The sequence below is a fragment of the Rhinoraja longicauda genome, chromosome 8 (genome assembly GCF_053455715.1).
Source record: "Rhinoraja longicauda isolate Sanriku21f chromosome 8, sRhiLon1.1, whole genome shotgun sequence".
Taxonomy (NCBI): Eukaryota; Metazoa; Chordata; class Chondrichthyes; order Rajiformes; family Arhynchobatidae; genus Rhinoraja; species Rhinoraja longicauda.
In genome coordinates, this window is record NC_135960.1 from 67,069,467 (window position 1) to 67,092,518 (window position 23,052).

General features: G+C 45.5%; 1 protein-coding gene across 3 annotated transcripts in view; it reads right to left on the reverse strand.

Moving 5' to 3' along the window:
- The window catches only part of osbpl11 (oxysterol binding protein-like 11), a 92,602-nt gene that overhangs the window by 48,308 nt on the left and 21,242 nt on the right, over positions 1–23,052 (reverse strand). For all 3 annotated transcript variants that reach the window (XM_078404169.1, XM_078404168.1, XM_078404170.1), the window contains exons 2-5: positions 20,045–20,113; positions 13,506–13,681; positions 5,254–5,333; positions 1,216–1,395 (exon numbers count right to left, since the gene is read on the reverse strand). In XM_078404169.1, coding sequence (XP_078260295.1) covers positions 1,216–1,395; positions 5,254–5,333; positions 13,506–13,681; positions 20,045–20,113 — 505 coding nt within the window. The remainder of the gene's footprint in view (positions 1–1,215; positions 1,396–5,253; positions 5,334–13,505; positions 13,682–20,044; positions 20,114–23,052) is intronic.

Here is a 23,052-nt window from a genome sequence, read left to right on the forward strand (position 1 = left end):
CTGTAAGGAGTTTGTACGTTCTCCCTGTGACCTGCGTGGGTTTACTCCGAGATCTTCGGTTTCCTCCCACACTCCAAAGACGTACAGGTATGTAGGTTAATTGGCTGGGCAAATGTAAAAATTGTCCCTAGTGGGTGTAGGATAGTGTTAATGTACGGGGATCACTGGGCGGCACGGACTTGGAGGGCCGAAAAGGCCTGTTTCCGGCTGTATGTATATGATATGATATATAAATTCGCCCGTCTCCGACTGTAAGGGACCTAAATTCGTCTTCACTAATCTTTTCCTTTTTACATACCGAAAGAAACCTTTACAGTCAGTTTTTATATTCCCCGCAAGCTTTCTTTCATGCTCTATTTCCTCCACTCTTAATTAACTTTGTCCTCCTCTGTGGAGTTCTAAATTTCTCCCAGTCCTCTGGTTTGCCGCTTCTGGCCAATTTATATGCCCCTTCCTTGGCTTTAACACAATCATTTCCAATTTAACACTTCATTTCCAATGAAAAAGGTATATGGCCAACTACCCCTGACATTTTGCAGTAAAATTCCTGGCACCAACAATAATGGGGCATGACGGAACAGAAAGCTGACTGGACCATCCAAATAAGTATTGTAGCTGCAATAGCATATCCAAAGTTGGTCATCCTATGGTGACTTATAATCGACTCCAAAGGTCTTTCCACCATCTGCATGGCATGTTGAAAGAATTACAAAAACGCTCCAGTTGCATTGATTATGCAAATGCAAAAACACTCCGGTTGTTTGACACAAATACAAAATTTTAAAAAGAAGTATGGATGATTTTCTACCTAAATGCCAATTTCCTACACTATCCATTCATCCCCTTAATATCCAGAGAAGGTAGTCTCAACCAGCTGTGAAAATGTGCTGCCCGTGCGCAGAAAGTGTATTCACTGATGTAAAGTAGGGAGGGTTGGAGCAACTTGGGCAGAGTAGGTTCCCGTAAATAACAATTTTCTATTGCTAACTGAGCAACAAATGTTGAAAATAACTCCATTGAATTGTGACAGGACCTTTGTTTAATATTTATTTTGGAAAATATGACTTCTGACATTCAGCAGTTTACTCATCCTAGATGTTATTGTTCATATACCTGGGTTGGTATTGAACACTAATACTGTGACTTCAAAGAGAGACAGTTGGCAAAGGAACGTATAAAATTGCAAATGTCATATATATATATATATATACCAACCTCTCGAACATCGGCCAAATGGTCTGGTTGCAGGGTGAGGGATCGCTTTGACAATCCCGGAGCCTTATGAGTAACACCAAAAAACGCAGCAGCATTTTGACTTGCTCTTCTCTGCACACCTGGAGAACTGCTTCCCGGAGAAACCAAGGGGAAGCTTCTCGATTTCAAGGGTGGATTATTCTAGAAAGCAGGAGTAAAACAAGTTGTGAATATTTATTGTGTACAAAACTTATTTTGGTAGGGGGTCCAATTTCACCAAAGTACAGACAGAATAAAAGTTATTTAAATTTTCGTCAGAAGGAATCATGATCGAATTAGTACAGGATTTTACTTTAATAACTGGATGGCAATATTAAAAGAATGATAAGTAAATTTGAAAATTGATGGTAAATCTGATAGCGATAACACCATAAGCTACAAGTTGCAGAGCTAATGGAATTTAATGCTAGTAAGTGCAAGGTGATTCACTCTGGTAGCATGAACACAGTGAATGCCAAGAGAGTATTGAAGTTCATCGGGGCCTTGGTGTACAAGTCCAAGGATCCCTGAAGGTGGCAGCACATACAGGCAAGGAAGTGAAAGGGACAGAAACAAGGAACTACAGGTACTGGTTTACAAAACAAGACAAAGTGCTGGAATAACTCAGCAGGCCAGGCAGCATCTCTGGAGAACATGAATAGATGACGTTTCGAGTCAAGATTCTTCTTCAAGACTTCAGACCAATGGAAGGCAGCACATGGGATACGTGCCTTTGTCATAGGGCACAAAATAAAAGAACAGGGCATTAAGGCATTTGTCAGGCCACAACTCGAATACTGTACATGTGCACTTCTGGGATGCACTATCTTAGCAGAGTATTGATCGCACTGGAGACAGTGCAGAGAAAATTCACCATGAGGTTGATGTTAGGAAATGAGATGGGTCAGGTGACGGAGGTATGTGTTGAGGAGCACTTTGGGTCTAGTGATCATAATGCCATTAGTTTCAATATCATTATGGAGAAGGTCAAATCTGGACCAAGGGTTGAGATTTTGGATTGGAGAAAGGCTAATTTTGAGGAGATGAGAAAGGATTTAAAAGGAGTGAAATGGAAATTGTTGTTTTATGAAAAGGATATAATAGAGAAATGGAGGATATTTAAAGGTGAAATTTTGAGAGTACAGTCTTTATGTCCCTGTTCGGTGGAAAGGAAAGAATAATAATTTGAAAGAGCCGTGGTTTTCCAGGGAAATTGGACACTTGGTTCGGAAAAAGAGGGAGATATACAATAAATATAAGCGGCAGGGAGTAAATGAGGTTCTTGAGGAATATAAAGAATGTAAAAGGAATCTTAAAAAGGAAATTAGAAAAGCGAAAAAAAGATATGAGGCTGCTTTGGCAAGTAATGTAAAAGTAAACCCCAAGGGGTTCTACAGATATGTCAATAGCAAAAGGATAGTGAGGGGTAAAATTGGTCCATTAGAGAGTCAGAGTGGACAGCTATGTGCTGAGCCGGAAGAAATGGGGGAGATATTAAACAATTTCTTTTCTTCGGTATTTACCGAGGAGAAGGATATTGAATTATGTGAGGTAAGCGAAACAAGTAGAGTAGTGATGGAAATTAGGAGGATTAAAGAAGAGGAGGTACGGACACTTTTGAAGAATATAAAAGTGGATAAGTCTCCAGGTCCTGATAGGATATTCCCTAGGACATTGAGGGAAGTTAGTGCAGAAATAGCAGGGGCTATGACGGAAATATTTCAAACGTCATTAGAAACAGGGATGGTGCCGGAAGATTGGCGCATTGCGCATGTTGTGCCTTTGTTTAAAAAAGGTTCTAAAAGTAAACCTAGCAATTATAGACCTATTAGTTTGACGTCTGTGGTGGGAAAATTAATGGAAAAGATACTTAGGGACAATATATATAATTATTTGGATAATCAAGGCCTGATTAGAAACAGTCAACATGGATTTGTGCCTGGAAGGTCATGTTTGACTAATCTTCTTGAATTTTTTGAAGAGGTTACCAGGGAAATTGATAAGGGCAAGGCTGTGGATGTTGTCTATATGGACTTCAGTAAGGCATTTGACAAGGTTCCACATGGAAGGTTGATTAAGAAGGTTAAATCGTTGGGTATTAATAGTGAGGTTGCAAGATGGATTCAACAATGGCTGAATGGGAGATACCAGAGGGTAACGGTTGACAATTGTATGTCAGGTTGGAGGCCAGTGTCTAGTGGAGTGCCCCAAGGATCTGTGTTGGGTCCACTGTTGTTTGTCATTTACATTAATGATCTGGATGATGGTGTGGCAAATTGGATTAGTAAATATGCAGATGATACTAAGATAGGTGGAGTAGTTGATAGTGAGGTAGATTTTCAAAGTCTACAGAGAGACTTGGGCCTTTTGGAAGGGTGGGCTGAAAGATGGCAGATGGAGTTTAATGCTGATAAGTGTGAGGTGCTGCATTTTGGTAGGACAAATCAAAATAGGACGTACAGGGTAAATGGTAGGGAATTGAGGAATGCAGTGGAACAGAGGGATCTGGGAATAACTGTGCATTGTTCCCTGAAGGTGGAATCTCATGTGGATAGGGTGGTGAAGAAGGCGTTTGGTATGCTTGCCTTTATAAATCAGAGCATCGAGTATAGAAGTTGGGATGTAATGTTGAAATTGTACAGGGCATTGGTGAGGCCGAATCTGGAGTATGGTGTGCAGTTCTGGTCGCCAAATTATAGGAAGGATGTCGACAAAATGGAGAGGGTACAGAGGAGATTTACTAGAATGTTGCCTGGGTTTCAGCACTTAGGCTACAGAGAGAGGTTGAACAGGTTGGGTCTTTATTCTTTGGAGCGTAGAAGGTTGAGGGGGGACTTGATAGAGGTTTTTAAAATTTTGAGAGGGACGGACAGAGTTGTCGTGGGTAGGCTTTTCCCTTTGAGAGTGGGGAAGATTCCAACAAGGGGACATAGCTTCAGAATTGAGGGACAAAGGTTTAGGGGTAACATGAGGGGGAACTTCTTTACTCAGAGGGTTGTGGCTGTATGGAATGGGCTTCCGGTGGAAGTGGTGGAGGCTGGCTCGATTTTATTATTTAAGAGTAAATTGGATAGGTATATGGATAGGAGGGGATTGGAGGGTTATGGTCTGAGTGCAGGTAGATGAGACTAGGTCAGGGAGAATGGTCGGCGTGGACTGGTAGGGCCGGACAGGCCTGTTTCCATGCTGTAGTTGTTATATGTTATTTGTTATATGGATGGAGCATTTCAGTTATGAGGCAACATAGGAAAAGAGCACGTTAATTTTCTTTGTGGGAGAGGCTGAGGGGACACCTGGGAGGTATACAAAATTAGGTTTAGATTTATTATGATCATGTGTACCAAGATAAAGTGGAAAGTTTTGTTTTGCAAGCTGTCCAAACAGATCAGATAATACAATATGTCAATACAGTCAAGTCAAACTTAAGTACAATAGGTAGAACAAAGGGGAAGATACAGAGTACAGAATATAGTTCTCAGCATTGATGAGAGGCTAGAGGTAATGGGCACCATCACCAGTCTCTTGAAGCACTTCATGATGGTGACGTCAGAGCCACTGTGCAGTGGTACCATGATGATAGTGGTCTTCTTGAAGTAGGTGGAAACCTCGGAATAGAGTAGTGAGAGCTAAAGATGTGACGAGTATACAAAGGCGAGATAACACAAAACCATTCCCATGGGCACAGGGTAAAAGATTTAGAGATTCCGAGGAAAATTATTTTTCAGGGGGGTGGACTGAATCTGGAATGTATTGTTGAAAGGGCAATGGAGGCAAAAGCAATATTTAATAATCCAGATGCGTATGAATCACCAAGGCATAGAAGGCAACCTACCGAGTGACAATAAATGGGTTTGATTTTTGTACACTATATGCAAGAATAGTGAAACAAATAATCCATTTGATAACACAATGAAATGTGCCTAAATATTTATTGGAAAGTAAATAACTTACTATAAAATGTTAGTTAATAAAGAAAATGTAGAACAATTAAATTCTGGATTCAATACCAGCTCATCTCACCTTCCCAATAGCTTCCGTGTGGTGCTGAGTACAAATCTGAAGTCTGCTGACCCAGTGTTGACGTTCTTTTGCATCAGTAGCTGGAAAATATATTTTCTTAGAGTAATTAAAAGTAATTGTTTCTCAGTAACATTTATCTTGCTACCCAATGTTTAACATTCCCAAAGTGTGCTGCATTAGAAACCAAGTACTGAAAAGCAATAAAATACAAGTGCAGCTCAGGGTCGGAAAAGGACGACCTATGCTTCAACACAGAACAGAGAATAATACAACACAAATAAGCCCTTTGTCGATGCCAACCATGATGTAAAATTAAACTAATTCCAATCTTCTGCATGATCCACATCCCTCCCTTCTCCACACTTTTATGTGCTCGTCTAAATCCCCTAACGTATCTGCTTCCACAACCATCACCCCCACCTCACCACTTTTGCTGGCAGCATGTTCAAGGCACCTATTGCAGATTTTTTTTAACTTGCCCCACATCGCCTTTAAACTTCCCCGCTCTCACAAAGCTTTGCCCTCTCATATTTGACATTGCCACACTGGGAAAAGCATCGACTATCTACCCTGTCCATGCTTCTCATATCACTCCCCCGTATTTTAACTTGATCCATATCCTTTAACAAGCACCATCTTTCACAACTCCAACTACTTTTGCATCATCTGCAAACATTAATCACCCCATTACGTTTTATCCAAATTCTAGATATAATTTATACAGAGGTCCTACCATTGATCTCTGTGGAACACAGTTGGTCAGACGTTTGGTCAGAGAAACACCCCTCCACCACGACTAGTCCAAAGCAAGGTCCCACTCTAAAACACCACGTGTCCCCATAAGTGAGTTCACCCTACTGCAAGTGTCGCTGTCGTCACTGCTGAAACCAGCGTCATCCTCGATCCCACGCTGATGGAGGTGTGGGCAAGATTACACTGGCTACTTGCATGTTGAACATAGACATTTAAATGGAGGAATACTACTATTTCCAAAGTTATCTCGATGTTGATTGGGGTTCTTTTTCTGGATGTGCTGCTCCATACGTCAAGCCCCATCTTGGAGCCGCAGTATCAATCAGAAGGACTTCTCTTTAAAAGGGAAACTGGAAGGGAAATCACATTGGGACTGAATGATGTCTCTGCTGCCGAGCAAGTGTACTGCCGTGGGTGGGTTCACAGTAAAACTCCACGTTATTTTCTTGCTGTTAGAGATGTTTAACTAACTAGACAATTTGTGCTGAAAAAGTGAACAGAAAATGGTGTAAAACTGACACGAAACCTATAATACAGATTTTTTTAAAATATTCTCTCCAGCTCCAGGGTCATCGCTGGGAGAAATGGGGGTGGAGGGGGGTGGGTGGATGTGATATCGACCCCTCCCTCTGATGCCACTGTGATCTCTATCACTAGCTGACAGACCAGGAAAGGCCAATCCTCAGCATCATTGTTAACGGCTGGGCTGATTTAGCTGACATCGATTTGGCCCAACTGAACTTTGTCAGCCTACTCCTTACAAAACCCAGGCATTCCAGCCCGAGGGGAGAAGGGGGAGAGTGAGTGAAGAAGCTGAATAGAGAGAGGAAGAAGGAAGGGAGAAAAAAGAGGAAAGTAGGATGCCTCCCTGTATTCCCCAGTCACAGGTTCAAGGAAGACTGAGAGACTGGACAAACCCAAGACCACCAGTGGTCCTGGAGTTTCTTACCACTGTAAATAAAATATACACCCGAGTTCATCCTACAGACTGTCGGTGCGGTCATTGCCAAACCCTACTTCATCCCTGACACCACAATGTAGATTAAATATTTATCTGATAGAGGAAATCCAGAACAAGGGAACGTAATCTCAAGAGTAGGTCAGATTGTAAGAGTAAGAGGAGTGTTGTAGAGCAGAGAGATCTAGGAGTACAAATAGAGATAAATCCCTGAAGATAGTGTCAGAGGCAGATATGGTGGCAAAGGCTGCTTATGGCACATTGGCCTTCATCAATCAGGGAATTGAGTACAAATATTGCAACGTCATGTTATAGTAGTATAAGATGCTGGTGAAGCTGCACTTGGAGTATTGTGCTCAGTTTTGATCATCCTGCTGGAGGAAGATACCATGAAGCTGGCAAGTGTACAGAGAAGATTAATGAGAATGTTGGCAGGACTTGAGGGCCTGAGCTACAAAAAGAAGTTGGGCAGGCTAGTATGGTATTCCTTGGAGTGTACCAAACCATGAGTGCAATAGATAGAATGAAAGACGTATTTTGCCCAGGGCATGGAATCAAGAACTAGAGAGCTTAGGTTTAAGGTGAAAAGGTAAACATTTAATGAACTTGAGAGCCAATGTTTTCCCACAGGGGGGAGTGGGGTATATGGAAGGAGCTGCCAGAGCAAGTAGTTGAGGCAAGTACAATAAAAACATTTAAAAGACGTTTGGACAGGCACATGGATAGGATAGATGCGGAGGATATGGGCCAAACGAGGGGAAATGGGCTAGCTTACATGAGGGATCTTGATTGGCAAAGACAAGTTGAGCCAAAGGCTTGTTTCCATGCTGTACGACTCCGTAACTATTTTGAGGTGATATCAGGAATAAGCATACCTTACAAAAAATTGTGGAAAGCTGCAATTAAATTCATTCCATTAAAGCCTTAGGATGTTATACTAATTGTAATTTCAAGATTAAGACTGACGGAACTCAGATAAGTGTTTCAAAGAAAGCTGAACAAAGTTCACGTCCGTTTAGCCTGCGAAAGCAAGGAGTGGTGGAAGATGCCTGAGAAGTTGAAATACCTGCTCCTGCTCACATTTCACAAGGTCGTTTCATCAAATAATATAAATTGGTTCATAAGCTCAAGGAACAGAATGCCATTCGGCCCATCAAGTCTACTCCGCCATTCAACCATGACTGATCTATCTTTCCCTCTCAACCCTATTCTCGCGCCTTCGCTCCATATTCCCTGACACCCTTACTAACCAAGAATCTGTCAATCTCCGCGTTAAAAATATCCATTGACAGTAAAAAAATATCCATCTCCACATCCATCAATTCCACAGATTCACCACCCTCTGATTAAAGAAATTCCTTCTCATTTCCTTTCCAAAGGTTCGTCCTTTTATTCTGACGCTATGGCTTCTGGTCCCAGACTCTCCCACTAATGGAAACAACCTCTCCACATCAACCCTATCCAGGCCTTTCACTATTCCTCGTAAGTTTCAATGGGGTCCCACCTCATCATTCGAAACTCCAGAGTGTAGAGGGCCAGTGCCTTCAGACGCTCATCATAATCGTTCCTGGGATCATTCTCGTAAACCTCCTCAGGACCCTCTCCGACGCCAGCATATCCTTCCTCAGAAATGGGGCCCAAAGTTGCTCACAATACTCCAAATGCGATTTGACCAGTGCCTTATACAGCTTCAGCATTACTTCTATGTTTTTGTATTCTAGTACTCTCGAAATAAATACTAGCATTACATTTGTCTTCCTTAAGGCCCTGTCCCACTTAGGCGATTTTTTTGGCGACTGCCGGCGACTGTCAAAGTCGTAGCAGATCGCCAAAATTTTCTTTTCCCGACGACAATGCCGAGTCAGGTCGAGATTACACCGTCTACGGAAACATCGCAAAATTCCCACGCTGTCAATGCTTCTCCGGCGTCCTAATTTTCGTTGAAATCACTGACCAGTCGGTAAGTACTTGAGAGTTTTGAACTATAACATCTTGTATGGGTTACTTAAAAAACAAGCTTCACTTCAAAAAGGCATAAACTGGATTTACTTACAGTTTACTAATAGCAGTATTTTTAAAAAAAAATTTAAAGTGGATTTTTGTGAAAAGTGCGTGGGCATTCCTTGAAAATGTAAGGGAGATGCATATCTGGTTTCTGGGTTGAATATCTGGGTTGGTAGCCCACTTTAAATGTAATGGCTGATGTAATGGAGTCAAACTGTCACCTCCAATCTACCTGTCAAATGTCCTGACGGTAAATAAATTGGTTAAACACAAGCATTTTATGGTATTTGGAAATTACTTTACTAATTTTAATATTATGTGCTTTTAACTGCATCTAAGAGAACCTAGCAAACCTGGGGACAGCATGCGACAGAGCCCGTAATAAGCAACGATACCTGCCGACAAGCCAGCTATCGCCGAGAAATTTCAAACTGGATGATTTCTCAGCGACGCGCTATCCACTACGATTTTTGGAAGCCTCCTCACGATCATGCCCGCGACACCCCTGCGAACTGTCGGCGATAGCCTAGTCGCCGGCAGTCACCTTAAAATTGCCTAAGTGGGACAGGCCCTTTACTACCGATTCAACTTGCAAATCTTGCACCAGCACTCCCAAGTCCCTTTGCACCTCCGATTTCTAAATTCCTATTTAGAAAGTAGTCTACCCCATTATTCCTCCAACCATAATGCATGACTCCACATTTTGCAACCCTGAATTCCATCTGGCACTTCTCTGCCCACTCTACCAACCTGTCTAAGTCCTTCTGCAGAGTCCCTGCTTTCTCTACACTACCTGCCCCTCCACCTATTTTCATATCATCTGCAAACTTGTCCACGTAGCCTTCAATTCCCTCATCCAAATCCATTGATATTCATCGTGAATAGTAGTGGCCCCAGCATCGATCCCTGCAGAACACCGTTAGTCACTAGCAGCCAACCACAAAAAGCCCCCTTTATTGCCACTCTTTGCCTTCTGCCATCCAGCCAACCTGCTATACATGCTAGTATCTGCCCTTTGATACCATGGGCTCCCATCTTCTTTAGCAGCCTCACGCGCGGCCCTTTATCAAAGGCCTTCTGAAAATCCAGGTAAATCACACCCACTGACTCTCCTGCTATTTACTTCCTCAAAGAATTCCAAAAGGTTCTTCAGGCAAGATCTCCCTTTCACAAAACCACGTTGACTTCGGTCTATTTTATCATGTGCTTCTAAGTACCCAGATACCCCGTCTTTTATAATGGACTCTAAAATGTTACCAACCACTGAATCAGGCTAACTGGCATATAGTTTCAACTCTTCCTTCTTGAACAGCGGAATAATATTCTCCCCACTGACTTTAGTGATTCTTGAAAGATCACCACTAATGCCTCCACAATCTTTAAAGCCACCTCTTTCAGAACCCTGGGGTTCAGTCCATCCGGTCCAGGTGACTTATCCATCTTCAGTCCTTTCAGCTTCCCAAGCACCTTCTCTTTAGTGATGGTCATTCGACTAACTTCCAACCCTTGACTCTCTTGAATTTCTGGCAGGTAGCTGGTGTCTTTCGCTGTGAAGACTGGTGCAGAAACTTTTGTTATCCTCTTTCATGTAATCATGTGTTGTCTTTCTGCTGGCAGGTTAGCACGCACTAAAAGCTTTCCACTGTTCCTCGTTACACTGACAATAAACTAAATTGAACTTTTATATTATTGGCTAGCTTACTTTTGTTTTTCATATTTTCTCCCCGTATTCACTTTTTAGTTACTTTCTGTTGTTTTTTTTAAAAAGGCCTCCCAATCCTCCAGCTTCCCATTAATCTTTGTCATGTTATATGCCTACTCTTTTTTTTAATATATGCTGTCTTTGACTTCCCTTGTCAACCACAGTTGCCTCATTCTCCCATTAGAATTTTTCTTCTTCTTTGGAATGAAAAGATCTTAAATCTTCCAAATTGCTCCCAGAAATTCTTGCCATTGCTGTTCCATCGTCATTCCTGCTTGGGTCCCTTTCCAATCAACTTCAGCCAGTTCCTCCCTCTGTAGTCACCTTTGCCCAAAACGTTTTACCGACACATCCAATTTCATCTTCTTCCTCTCAAATTGCAGATTGAATTTTATCATATTACAAGACCAAGTGAACCCGTTGGGTCCATTCCTCGTAGAGGGGGAACAGGGTAGGGGAGAGGGTGTGACTGAGTGAGCCGTGGACCCAAAGTCTCTCCTGCATTGGTGTAGCAGCCTCAATTCCCCCCACCACGCAATCCCCCTTATCCCCCCCTCCTCCCCTACTGACCCACTCCATCCCCCCTACCCCACCCCCACTTGCCCCTCCTCTGTCCCCACCCCCACATATCCCCCCTCCTCCCCCACTGACCCACTCCATCCCCCCCTACCTCCACTTGCCGTTCCCCTGCCCCCACCCCCCAGCCCTGCCTCCACCCCTATTCCCCCCCTCCCCACCCCTATTCCCCCCCTCCCCACCCCTATTCCCCCCCTCCCCACCCCTATTCCCCCCTCCCCACCCCTATTCCCCCCTCCCCACCCCTATTCCCCCCTCCCCTTCCCTTCCTTCCCATCAACCCACTCGCCCCCACCTCCCTCCCCCACTCCCCAGCCCCACTCTCTCCTCCCCACCACCCTCTCACTCCCCTCTTCCCCTCTCCCCCACCCCCTCTCTCCTCCTCCCCACCCCCACTCTCCCCTCCTCCCCACCCCCACTCTCCCCTCCCCCACTCTCCCCTCCTCCCCACCCCACCCCCACTCTCCCCTCCTCCCCACCCCCCTCTCTCTCTTCCCCACTTCCCCCCACCCCCTCATCCCCCCCACTCTCTCTTCCCCACTTCCCCCCACCCACTTCCCCCCACCCTCATCCCCCCTCCCCACACTCCCCTCCCCCATCGCCCCCCTTCCCCCCTTCCCCTCATCCCCCTCCCCCCGACGACACCCCCCCATCGCCCCCCTTCCCCCTCATCCCCCCTTCCCCTCATCCCCCTCCCCCCGACACCCCCCCCACACTCACTCTCGCCCTCCTCCCCCACTCTCTCCTCCCGCCACCCCCACTCCCCTCTACCCCCACCCTCCCCTCCACCCACTCGGGCGCCACGCCCACTCCCCTCCGTGGAGCCGTTAGCGGCGAAAGCCACTTACCAGTGCCCGTGCGTTCAGCGCTGACTGCCGACATGCGAGTCTCCCCCAGGGCCGGGGCGTGCGAGGGAAGAGATGCGAGGGGCTGAGGCCGGGGGCGGGCGAGAGGCGAGGTGCCGAGGCCGGGCGAGGGAACGACTGAGGCCGGGCTGGCGGGTCCGCTAGCGGCGGCCATCTTGTTTTGGCGAGTGAGGAGCAAATGAAGTCGAACGTCGCCCATTGTGACATCATACGCAGAGGACTTTCAGGAAATGGGTTAGAAAGTGAATTTTTAAACTGCATAATGTAGCTTCAATTTCAATGAGTGTTGTTAGAGATTATGGGCAGGATAATGGTGAGTAACGTGGGCCAAAGATTGTGGTGCTATGGTGTGACGTTTTGGCTGTGCGAACCAAAAAAGGTTGACACATACACACAAACAAACACAGTTTTAGTAATACATAGATGGTCACTGCATCCTGGTGGCTCCTATACCTTAAGCTCCCTAATCAAACCCAGTTCAATACCAAATCCAGAGTTGCCTTTTCCCTGGTAGGTTCAACTACAAGCTGCTCCAAGAACCATATTGTATGCCCTCCACAAATTCCCTCTCTTGGGGTCCAGTACAAATCTGATTTTCTACCTGCATATTGAAATCCCCTATGACCACCGTAACATTGCCTTTCTTATATTGTATCTCCTGATGTAACTTGCACCCTACCTCCTGGCCACTGTTTGGAGGCCTATAAATAACTCCCATCAGGGTCTTCCTACCCTTGCAGTTTCTCAGCTCTACCCACGATTCTACATCTTCTGAACCAATGTCACCCCTTGCTAAGGACTGAATTCCATTCATTACCAGAAGAGCTACCCCACCCCACTGCCAACAAAGGACGTGGATATTCAACTCCCAGCTAAGATCTTCTCTCAGCCACGTCTCTCTAATGCCCACAAAATCGTACCTGCCAATTTCTAACTGCTCTATAAGCTCATCCACTTTGTTCTGTATACTACATGCATTCAAATATAACACCTTAAATTCAGTATTCACCAGCCCTTATAGCATTAATGTAAAATCAGTGAGGACAATGGTAATTATTGGTATTTAAACATTTTCCCCCCAATGTTTTGATCGATACAAGATACATCAATGATTGTTCATTTAGAGGCATCTACTTTTCAAAATTATAGCTTAAACCATGATGCTTCAGAGCCAGCACACTAAAATTCAGCAACGTGTCACCTCTATTTCTAAAGAAAGCAGAGACATCCGAGTGGATGCTGTGGGAGAGAGATGAGTGGAGGTGTGACTTAACACACGTGCTCACCATTCTGCTGAGCACAATGCACATGATTCACAGCAGTGCACAACACCACACAAATACACCTCACCAACAATCTATATCAAATGGACCACCACCCCATATTACTGTACCTCTCAGTTTATACTGTTCTCCAATGGCTGCATTGACCGTAAATGTGTGAGAGTCTTCATCACTTGGTGAGATGACTGCCCCTGCTAGCTGTAAAGTGCCCCTTGGCTTCAGACTTCTGGACTGCTCATTGACAAAATATTCTAGAAATCCAGCTTCATGATTTAAAACAAAGAACCTGGTGGAGGCAAAAAGAAGGATTCAATATGAAGAAAAATAATGGTAGTTTTCTTGCTTTAACATTTGATCCAAAAGGATCATGGCATCAATTGAATATTTTCCCATTACATTTAACCTTCCCAGAGTGCAACACCTCGCACTCGCTTGAACTCAACTCCTTTGGCGATTTCTCCAGCCATTCCTGTAGCTGCAGTAGTTGTAAGAGGGGTGCCGCCTACAGCTGAAGGCTCCCAAAAGGTGCCATGGCCTACAGGGGAAGCCGTCGAGCCGGCGGACCGCAGCCAAACACAAGCCCCGGTTCCACATGGTAGGTTACTCAGGAAAGCGGGATCCCATGGGATCCAAGGAGTTCGCTGAATAGATAGAAAATTGGCTTCATGGAAGGAAGCCGAGGGTGATGGTGGCAGGTTGCTTCTCGGAGTGGAGGCCTGTGACTAGTGGCAGGTTGCTTCTCCGACTGGAGGCCTGTGACTAGTGGCAGGTTGCTACTCGGACTGGAGGCCTGTGCCTCAGGGTTCGGTGCTGGCTCCGTTGCTGTTTGTCATCTATATCATTGATTTGGATGAGAATGTACATGGTATGATTAGCAAGTTTGCAGATGACACAACAGTGGTGGTATTGTATTTAGTGAAGGTAGTTGTCAAAAATTGCAGCAGGATCTTGATCGGTTGGGCTGAGGAATGGGTGATGGAATTTACTACTGAGAAATGTGAGGCGATTCATTTTGGGGTGACTGACATGGGGAGGACCTACACAGTGAATGGTAGGGCTCTGGGGAATGTTGTAGAGCAGAGGTATCTCGGAGTACAAGTAAATGGCTCCTTGAAAGTGGCGTTTTTGGGTGGTCGAATAAGCTTTCTGCACATTGGTCTTCATCAGTCAGAGCATTGAGAATAGAAGTTGTGAGGTTATGTTACAGTTATATAAGACGTTGGTGAGGTCACATTTAGAGATTGTGTTCAGTTTTGATCATCATGTTGTAGGAAAGATGTTGTCAAGCCGGAAAGGGTGCAGGGACGATTTACAAGAATGTTGCCAGAAACTGAAGGTCTGAGAAGAGGTTGAGCAGGTGGATGAGGGTGACCTGAAAGAGGTGTACAAAATCATGAGGAATAGATCGGGTAGGTCTTTTGTCCGGAGAGGGGAATCGAGAACCAGACGACATCGGTTTAAGACGAGGAGGGAAAGATTTAATAGGAACCCGAGGGGCAACTTTTTTTTTTTTACACGAAGAGTGGTGGGTGTATGGAACGAGCTGTCGGAGGAGGTAATTGAGGCAGGTACTATCGCAACATTTAAGCATTTATTTAGTTACTGGATAGGATAGATTTAGAGAGATATGGGCAAAATGCAGGGAAGTGGGACCAGTGTAGATGGGGCATATTGGTCGGTGTGGGCAGGTTAGGCCAACAGGCCTGTTTCCACGGACCGCCGCATGGAAGAAGGAGCTCACCGAAAGACCACAGCCCTGGAGGATAAAGCCAGTGAGAGAGGGTACATGGGTCTGGCTTACAGTGCCCTCGAGGTTGGCTGTGGGAGGCTCCCGAGGGGAAAAAAGGTGGACCTGCAAGGAGAGGACGTTGGTTGCTGGTCGACCAAGAAAGACGATGGTTGGAGGCCCGCAGCAGTCTGTGGCTTGACTGGAACGGGCACCATTTATAACAACTAGAGCCTGGACTGGTCTTCGAAAATGGGGTCAAAATATGTCACCTCTTGCATGTGGGCTCAGTGAACTATTTCTGTACAATTGCTAATTAAGGGATGGTATAATGATACTCTACAGGACTGTTTGAAAGAAAATTATTTCACTATGCGTTTGCATTTCGCACTTGTGACAATAAAGCACCATTGAACCATTGATTAAACCATTGATCTATATCCCAATGTCTACTTTGACAACTTTCCTCACAGTCCATGACGCCAGCAACCTTGGTGTCATCTGCAAATTTACAAAGCAACTCATCTATGTTTAGTTTAAGTCATTGATATATTACAAACAGCAGTGGTCCCAGCACAGATCCTTGCAGATATCTACTGCTCACAGACCTCCACAACCTTCTGTCTTCTATCAGTAAGCCAGTTCTGATACCACCAAGTCTCTGCATCTGGATCAGCCACCATGGAGGACTTTATTAATTGCCTTACTAAAGTCCATGTAGATCACATTCACCAACCTACGCTCATTGATCACCTTCACCACCTTCTCAAAAAACTTCATCAACTTAGTAAGACACGAATTGCCGTGAACGCCATGCTGACTGTCCCTAATTAACCCATTCTCCTCCAAATGGAAGTTAATACTATCTAAGGTGTATCTTGGATACACCTCACAAATCCTGCACCGTCTATGCCTGTGGCACTGAGCAAGTCCCAGTCATTATTGAGATAGTTAAAGTCACCCACTAAGGCAATCCTGTTGCTTTGGCATCTATTGGAAATCTGTCCACGTGTGTGTCCCTCTATCCCCTGCTTGCCTTTGGGGGGCCTATACTACAATCACATTAGAGTCCTTGCACCTTTCTTATTTCTAAGCTCTACCCATGTCGCCTCAGCAGCTAAACCTTCCTGTATGTCCTGAGTACCGCCTTGAGTCTCACTGATTAGTAGAGCAAACCCCCCCCCCCCCCAATCTATTTTGCTTCTCTCCTGATCACGTCTGAAATATCAAATCCCTGGAACACAGGGCTGCCAGTCGTGTCCCCTTGCAATGGGGTTTCCACAATGGTGACAACATTATCGTCCCAAGCATCGATCCAGGCTCCAGGTTTATCTGCTTCTCCACAAAACTCGTTACATTGAAATAAAACACACTTCAGCCCATCAGCATCAGCATATTCCTTCACCTCTCCCTGTCTGTCCTTCCGTTGACTGTAACTGATCCTGACCTCCACCTTCCCCTCGTCCAAAGATACTCCATTAATTTACATATTGGATAACTAAATATAGTTTAAAGTCATACAGTGTGGAAACATGCCACTAAACCTACCAAATTCAAGTTGACCATCCAGCACCTGAATCCCATTTTATCTCCCCACATTCTACCACTCACCAACGAAGGCAATTTAGTGGCTAATTAGCCTACCAACCATCACGTCTCTGTAACATGGGAGGAAAGCGAAACACTTGGAAGAAACCCATGCAGTTGCAGGATGAAAAATAACACATGCGCAAAATACACACATTCAGCACAAGAGGCCAGGATGAAATTCACTGGGGTTGAGGCAGCAACTCTACAAGCTGCACCACTCCGCTTTGCTCAACTAAAAAGTCGCATTCCTTCATTTTCCTCAATCCTCACCTAATTAATTGTACAGAAATAATTTATTTAATGTTTGTCCACACACTCACTTTGGCATGCAGATGACCAAAAAAATGTTGTTTAAGAAACAAGCTTCCTGTCTACAAACCATATTCCTGATGAGCAGATAATGGTCACGATTCTAGCACAACAGTCAGCCGACCACTTCAATGCATCACATGCGACTTTGACCTTGAGCACCAATGTAATTGCAGGCTCTGACCATTAGATGGCTCAACCAATATTTTTACTTTTTATATATTTCACTGCAGGATTGCTGGGGTTGTCAACTGTGAGGAAGGCTGTCAAAGTACACTGTGTGATAGAGATCAGCTCAGAAACGAGCGGAGAAATTGTAGAAAGAGTTAAATCTGAACAAGTGCGACGTTTTGCACTTTGGGAGGACAAATGTAAGGGGAAAATATACAATTAATGGTATGACCGTCAACAGCATTGGTGAACGTAGAGATCTTGGGGGGGTCTCAGTCCATAGCTCCCTGAAAGTTGCAACACAAGTAGGTAAAGGCGGTATATAGTATAAGAGTCAGGATGGCAACTTGAAAGGACTTTGGTTGGGCAACATTTGGAATATTGCACGCAGTTCTGATAACCACATTACAGGAAGGATGTGGAAGCTTTGGAAAGGGTGCAACAGTGGTTTAGCAGAATGTTGCCTGGATTCGGGGGTACTGGCAATAGCGAGAGGTTGGACAGACTTGGATTGTTTATGACCCACAGATATGGTAGTCAGAACCTTTTTTCCCAGGATGGAAAATTCTCATACTAGAGGGCATAGGCTTAAGCTGAGAAGGGCAAAGTTTAATGTTGTGCAGGCAGGTTCTTCTTTTAAACACAGAGTGTGGTGAGTTCGTGAAACATGTGGTCTGGGTTGGAGAGACAGATACAATAGTGACAATAGAGGCTTTTGGATAGGCATATGATTATGCAGGAAATGGAGTGATTTGGATTACATGCAGGTAGATGAGAGATGGTCTTGGCATCATGTTCGGCACAGACCTAGTGGGCTGATGGGCCTGTTGTTGTGCTGTTCTTTCTACGTACTAACCATACAACATACAGTTTACACGTGTTCAAAGCTATAGAAGCAGCTATTAACTCAAAACAAGCATTTAGTGGGCAGAAAAAGTCATTGAAAAGAGGAAGACTGCAGGTTGCCACATACCACCATGAGTAATTTATCTCAAACAAGATTTCTCCTGATACGAGGGTAACAATTTGGCCCAGAATCCAGTGCCATGGAAGTCAAGTTGGTGCAACCTATTTTATTGAATTAAGCTTGGTCCTTTGTGCATGGGAATTATACCCCATGAAATTGAGTGAGTTTCTTGAAGAAGTGACCAAGAGGACTGATGAGGATAGGGCTCAGACTTTGTCTATACATGGACTTCAGCAAGGTCTTCGACAAGGTCCCGCATGGGAAACTGGTGCAGTAGCAGAGATCACATGGGATTCAGGGGAACTAACCATCAGGAAGTTAAATTGGCTTGATAGAAGAGGACAGAGGGTGGTAGTGGAGGATGTTTTCCAGACTCGAGGCCTGTGATCTGTGGTGTGCCACACGGATCAGTGCTGGTTTACCTGTTGTTTGGTCATATACAGGAACGATTTGGACAAAAATGCAGGTGACATGACAGGTAAGCTTGCACACGATAGCAAATTTGGTTGAATGGTGAGCAGTGAAGAAAGTTGTCCAAGGTTGCAACGGGATCGAGATCAGATCTAATGGGCAAAGAGATGGCAGGTGGAGTTACTTCAGAATTAAATGAGGTTCATACTATTAACTCAGACAAGTTGAATCATAGAAGACAGAGGATTGTGGTGGAAGGATGCTAATCTGACTGGAGGTCTTTGACCAGTGAAGTTTAGTAGGGCTTTGTGCTGAGTTTGGTTGTTTATGATATACATAAATGACATTGATTTAAATGTAGGTGGGCTGGTTAGTAAATTTGCAGATGACATCAAAATTGGTAGAGTTGCAGACAATGAGGAAGGCTGTGAAAGTATGCTGTGGATGTAGATCTGCTACATAAATGGGTGGATAAATGACATGTGGAGTTTAATCCAACCAAATGAGAAGTGTTGCACTTTGTGAGGTCAAAAGGAAGGGAACATTATACAGTTAATGGCAGGGTTCGCAACAGCTTTGATGTATAGAGGGATCTTGGGGACCAAATCCATAGCTCCCTGAATGTGGCAACACAAGTAGATAGGGTGGTAAACAAGAGATATGATATGTGTGCTTTCGTCGGTGGGCGCTTGGAGCGTAAGAGTCGGGAAGTCGTGCTGCAGTTCTAAAGGTCTGGTCATTTGGAGCATAGCGAGTGGTTCTAGTCGCCCCATTACAGGAAGGAGAGATGGTGCAGAAGAAGTTTACCAGAATGCTGCGTGGATTAGAGGTGTTAGCTAAAAAAGAGTGGTTGGACAAACTTTAATTGATTTCTCTGGAATGTTGGAGGTTGACTGGGGTGGCACAGTGATGCAGCAATAGCGTTGCCGCCTTACAGCGCCAGAGATCCAGGTTTGATCCTGACTACAGGTGCTGTCTGCATGGACTTTGTACATTCTCCCTGCGACCATGTGGGTTTTCACAGGATGCTCTGTTATCCTCCTACACTCCAAAGATGTACAGGTTTGAAGGTTAATTGGCTTTGGTAAAATTGTAAATTGTCCCTAGTGTGTAGAATAGATTTAGTGTACGGGATGATCGCTGGTCAGCAGGAACTCGGTGGACCGAAGGGCCCGATTCCGACCGTATCTCTAATGTCTAACCTGATAGAAGTAAATAAAATTACAAGAGGTTTTCGATAAGGTCGACAGTCAGAACCTTTTTCCCCAGGGTGAAAATATCAAGGACTAGAGGGTATAGAGGTAGTTTAAAAGGAGATGTGCAGGGCAAGTTTCTTTAAAATGGTGGGTGCCTGAATTGATTGTATTATTGTAAAATAGGTGCAACATTGAAGGAAAGGCAATATGCTTCAATACAAGACTTTATTGCCAAAGTACCCCTGATATTGAACTTAATTGAAGCAGCAAGCAACTCACCGATATTGCCAGCCTGTGACAAGATTAGTATATTTCATCAAGTATCCACATACGTTCTCCATATGATCACTGCAGGAGAGAGAATAAATTCCAGAGATGTTAAACTACACAAGCAAAGGAGCAAATACAGCATCAGATCACACTGCACATAAGAAAATTAATATCACCTCATAATAGCAATGCAGTGGGACAACAATAGTTCGGTTTAGTGTCAGGTATACCGAGGTACAGTGAAAAGCTTTTTTGTTGCGCGCTATTCAGCAAGCGGAAAGACTACACGATTAAAATCACGCAGTCCACAGTGTACAGATACAGGATAAAGTGAATAACATTTAGAGCACGATAAAAGTCCAGTAAAGACCGATTAAAGTTATTCCAAGGCTGTCCAATGAGGTAGGTGTTAGGCCAGGACCACTCTCTGGTTGGTGATAGGATGGTTCAGTTGCCTGACAACAGCTGGGCAGAAACTGTCCCTGAATCTGAGGTGTGCGTTTTCACACTTCTATACCTCTTGCCTGAAGTGAGTTGGGAGAAGAGGGAATGTCCGGGATGAGAATTATCGTTAATTATGTTGGTGGCCTTGCCAAGGTAGCGTGAAGTGTAGATGGGAGTCAATGGAAAGTTGGTTTGCTTGATGGTCTGTGCTGCGTCCACAATTCTCTGCAATTTCTTGTGATCTTGGGTGAAGCTGTTCCCAAACCACACTGTGATGCATCGCAATAAAATTCTTTCTACAGCGCATTTGTAGAAATTTACGAGAGTTGTTGGGAACTTCCTGACCCTTCTAAGGAAGTAGAGATGTTGGTGTGTTGGTGTGCTTTCTTGGCCATTGCTTCGATATGGCTAGTTCAGGACAAGTTGCTGATGAAGTTTACTCCCAGGAACTTGAAGCCCTGATGTTGATGCTGGAGGCAGTGTGCTCTTCCTGTTGCATGCACCAGCTTAGGGACAATGTTCAGGCTTAGGCAAATATTTAGCAAATGGCTTGTGCAAAGAGGCAAATTTCCACACCATCATGAACATAGAGTTGATCCTTGACAGCCCTCTATTGAATCAGCATAATTCATTCTCTAATATCTACAACTGATCAGAGGTCAAGAGCTCGATGACAAAATATTCAACTCTTAACTCCGAAAGTCTTTCCTTACCTACAAAGTGCAAACCAGGAACATAATTGAAAAGTGATCAATTGTCCAAGAAGTACATTTGGGAAGCTGTGCCTCACCCAAGACAACAGTGTACATACTGGCTGTATTTAGTGCGTTGGTGCATAAATTACATCAGCAATGCTAAGTGGCCTCGCCAGCCACAGCCTCCATACCAATAATAGACACAAAATGCTGGAGTAACTCAGCGGGATAGACAGCATCTCTGGATAGAAGGAATGGGTGACATTTCGGATCGAGACCCTTCTTCAGACTGCTGAACTATACCAGTCTGAAGAAGGGTCTTGACCCGAAACATCGCCCATTTCTCCTATCCAGAAAATGCTTTTTGTGTCTGTCTTCAGTTTAGACCAGCATCTGCAGTTCCCTCTTACACATTTCATGTGCTCCACAGCGATATCTCCTCAAGGTATGTCTACTTTGAAGAAGTCCTCCTCCTCTCTTCGTCGAATGTTGTGCAACATCCTCTCTCGCAGCTCGCCCTCTGTGATTCCTCCTGCTCTACGACCACGTTTTAACTCAGACTACCACAGCCACATGTGCTATCTCGGTGCTTGCCTGCTTCTGTGGCGGTACCCGGGGATTAGGCCACTCCCTGGATGATCCCCCTCGGCACGGGCTGGGGGAGGGACTAGTGCCACGGGGTTTGCCTGAAGGGGCCAGAGAGATAACTCGTGCTTGAGACTGAAGAGAGTGGATGTTCTGTTGCTGGGTTAAATTACTGTTAATACTTACCTGGCGCCTTGCCTGATTCCGACCGCGTCCAGACCCACTACACTGGTGACCCTCGCCATTTCCTCGCAAGTCGCGATGGACCCGAACTTTCCTCAACACGCACTACCCGGTCAACTGCCCCTGGACCCTGCCGGCCGCGCTGCTCTCCACGCTGTGGCATTGAAACTGCCTCCCCTTTGGACCGACAAGCCTGATTTCTGATTTGACCAGGCCGAGGCACAGTTTGCACTGCGGGGAGTGACAGTCGACACCACCAAGTACTTTTACGTTATCGGCGCCCTCGACCAGGCCACTGCGCGACGGGTCAGACCTTTCCTCCGCGCCCCCCGGCGGCTACTAAGTATGAGGGCCTCAAGGCCCTTTTCCAACGGACGTTCCGCCTCAGCTAGGCCGAGCGGGCGACGCAGATCTTACGGATGACTGGCCTGGGTGACCGCCGCCCGTCGGCCCTGCTGGGCGATATGCTGGCCCTTATGGGTGGCCACGAGCTCTGCTTTTTATTTAAGCACGCTTACCTGCAGCAGCTGCCGTCGGAACTCCGCCAGCAGCTCACAAGCGACCCGTTCACCGACATGCAGGCGGTGGGCGAGCGCGCCGATGAACTCTGGAAGACCCGTCAGCTGGCCCTGGACTTTCCTCCGATGAAAGACGGTGATCAACAGGTCGGTGCCTCGATCGACCGCGTCTCCACCGCACCTAAGCGCCCTTCGCGGCTGGAACCGGCTGCCAAGGCACACCTGGCCGCCAGCGCATCTTTCCCGCGCAGCCTGCTGTCCATTCCTCCGCACGCCACCTGAGGTCGCTGGTGGTCGAATCAGCCCGCACAGCCGCCCGTTTCCACAGACGCCAGCAGAGGGGGCTGGTGCAACTTTCACCGTCAATGCCGGCAGCCCTGCTAGTTCCTGGGAAACACAGGGGCCGGCCGTCAGTGATTGCTTCGGCGGCCGGCCAGATTCATCGCGTGTTTGCGTGGGAGCGCCGCACCGGGGCTTGTTTCCTTCTTGGACACAGGGGCTGAAGTGAGCATTCTTCCCCCCTTCAAATGATGGTAAAAGCGGCCCCCTCCTCACCGAGGCAAACGGGTCTCCAATCCGCTCGTATGGGGTG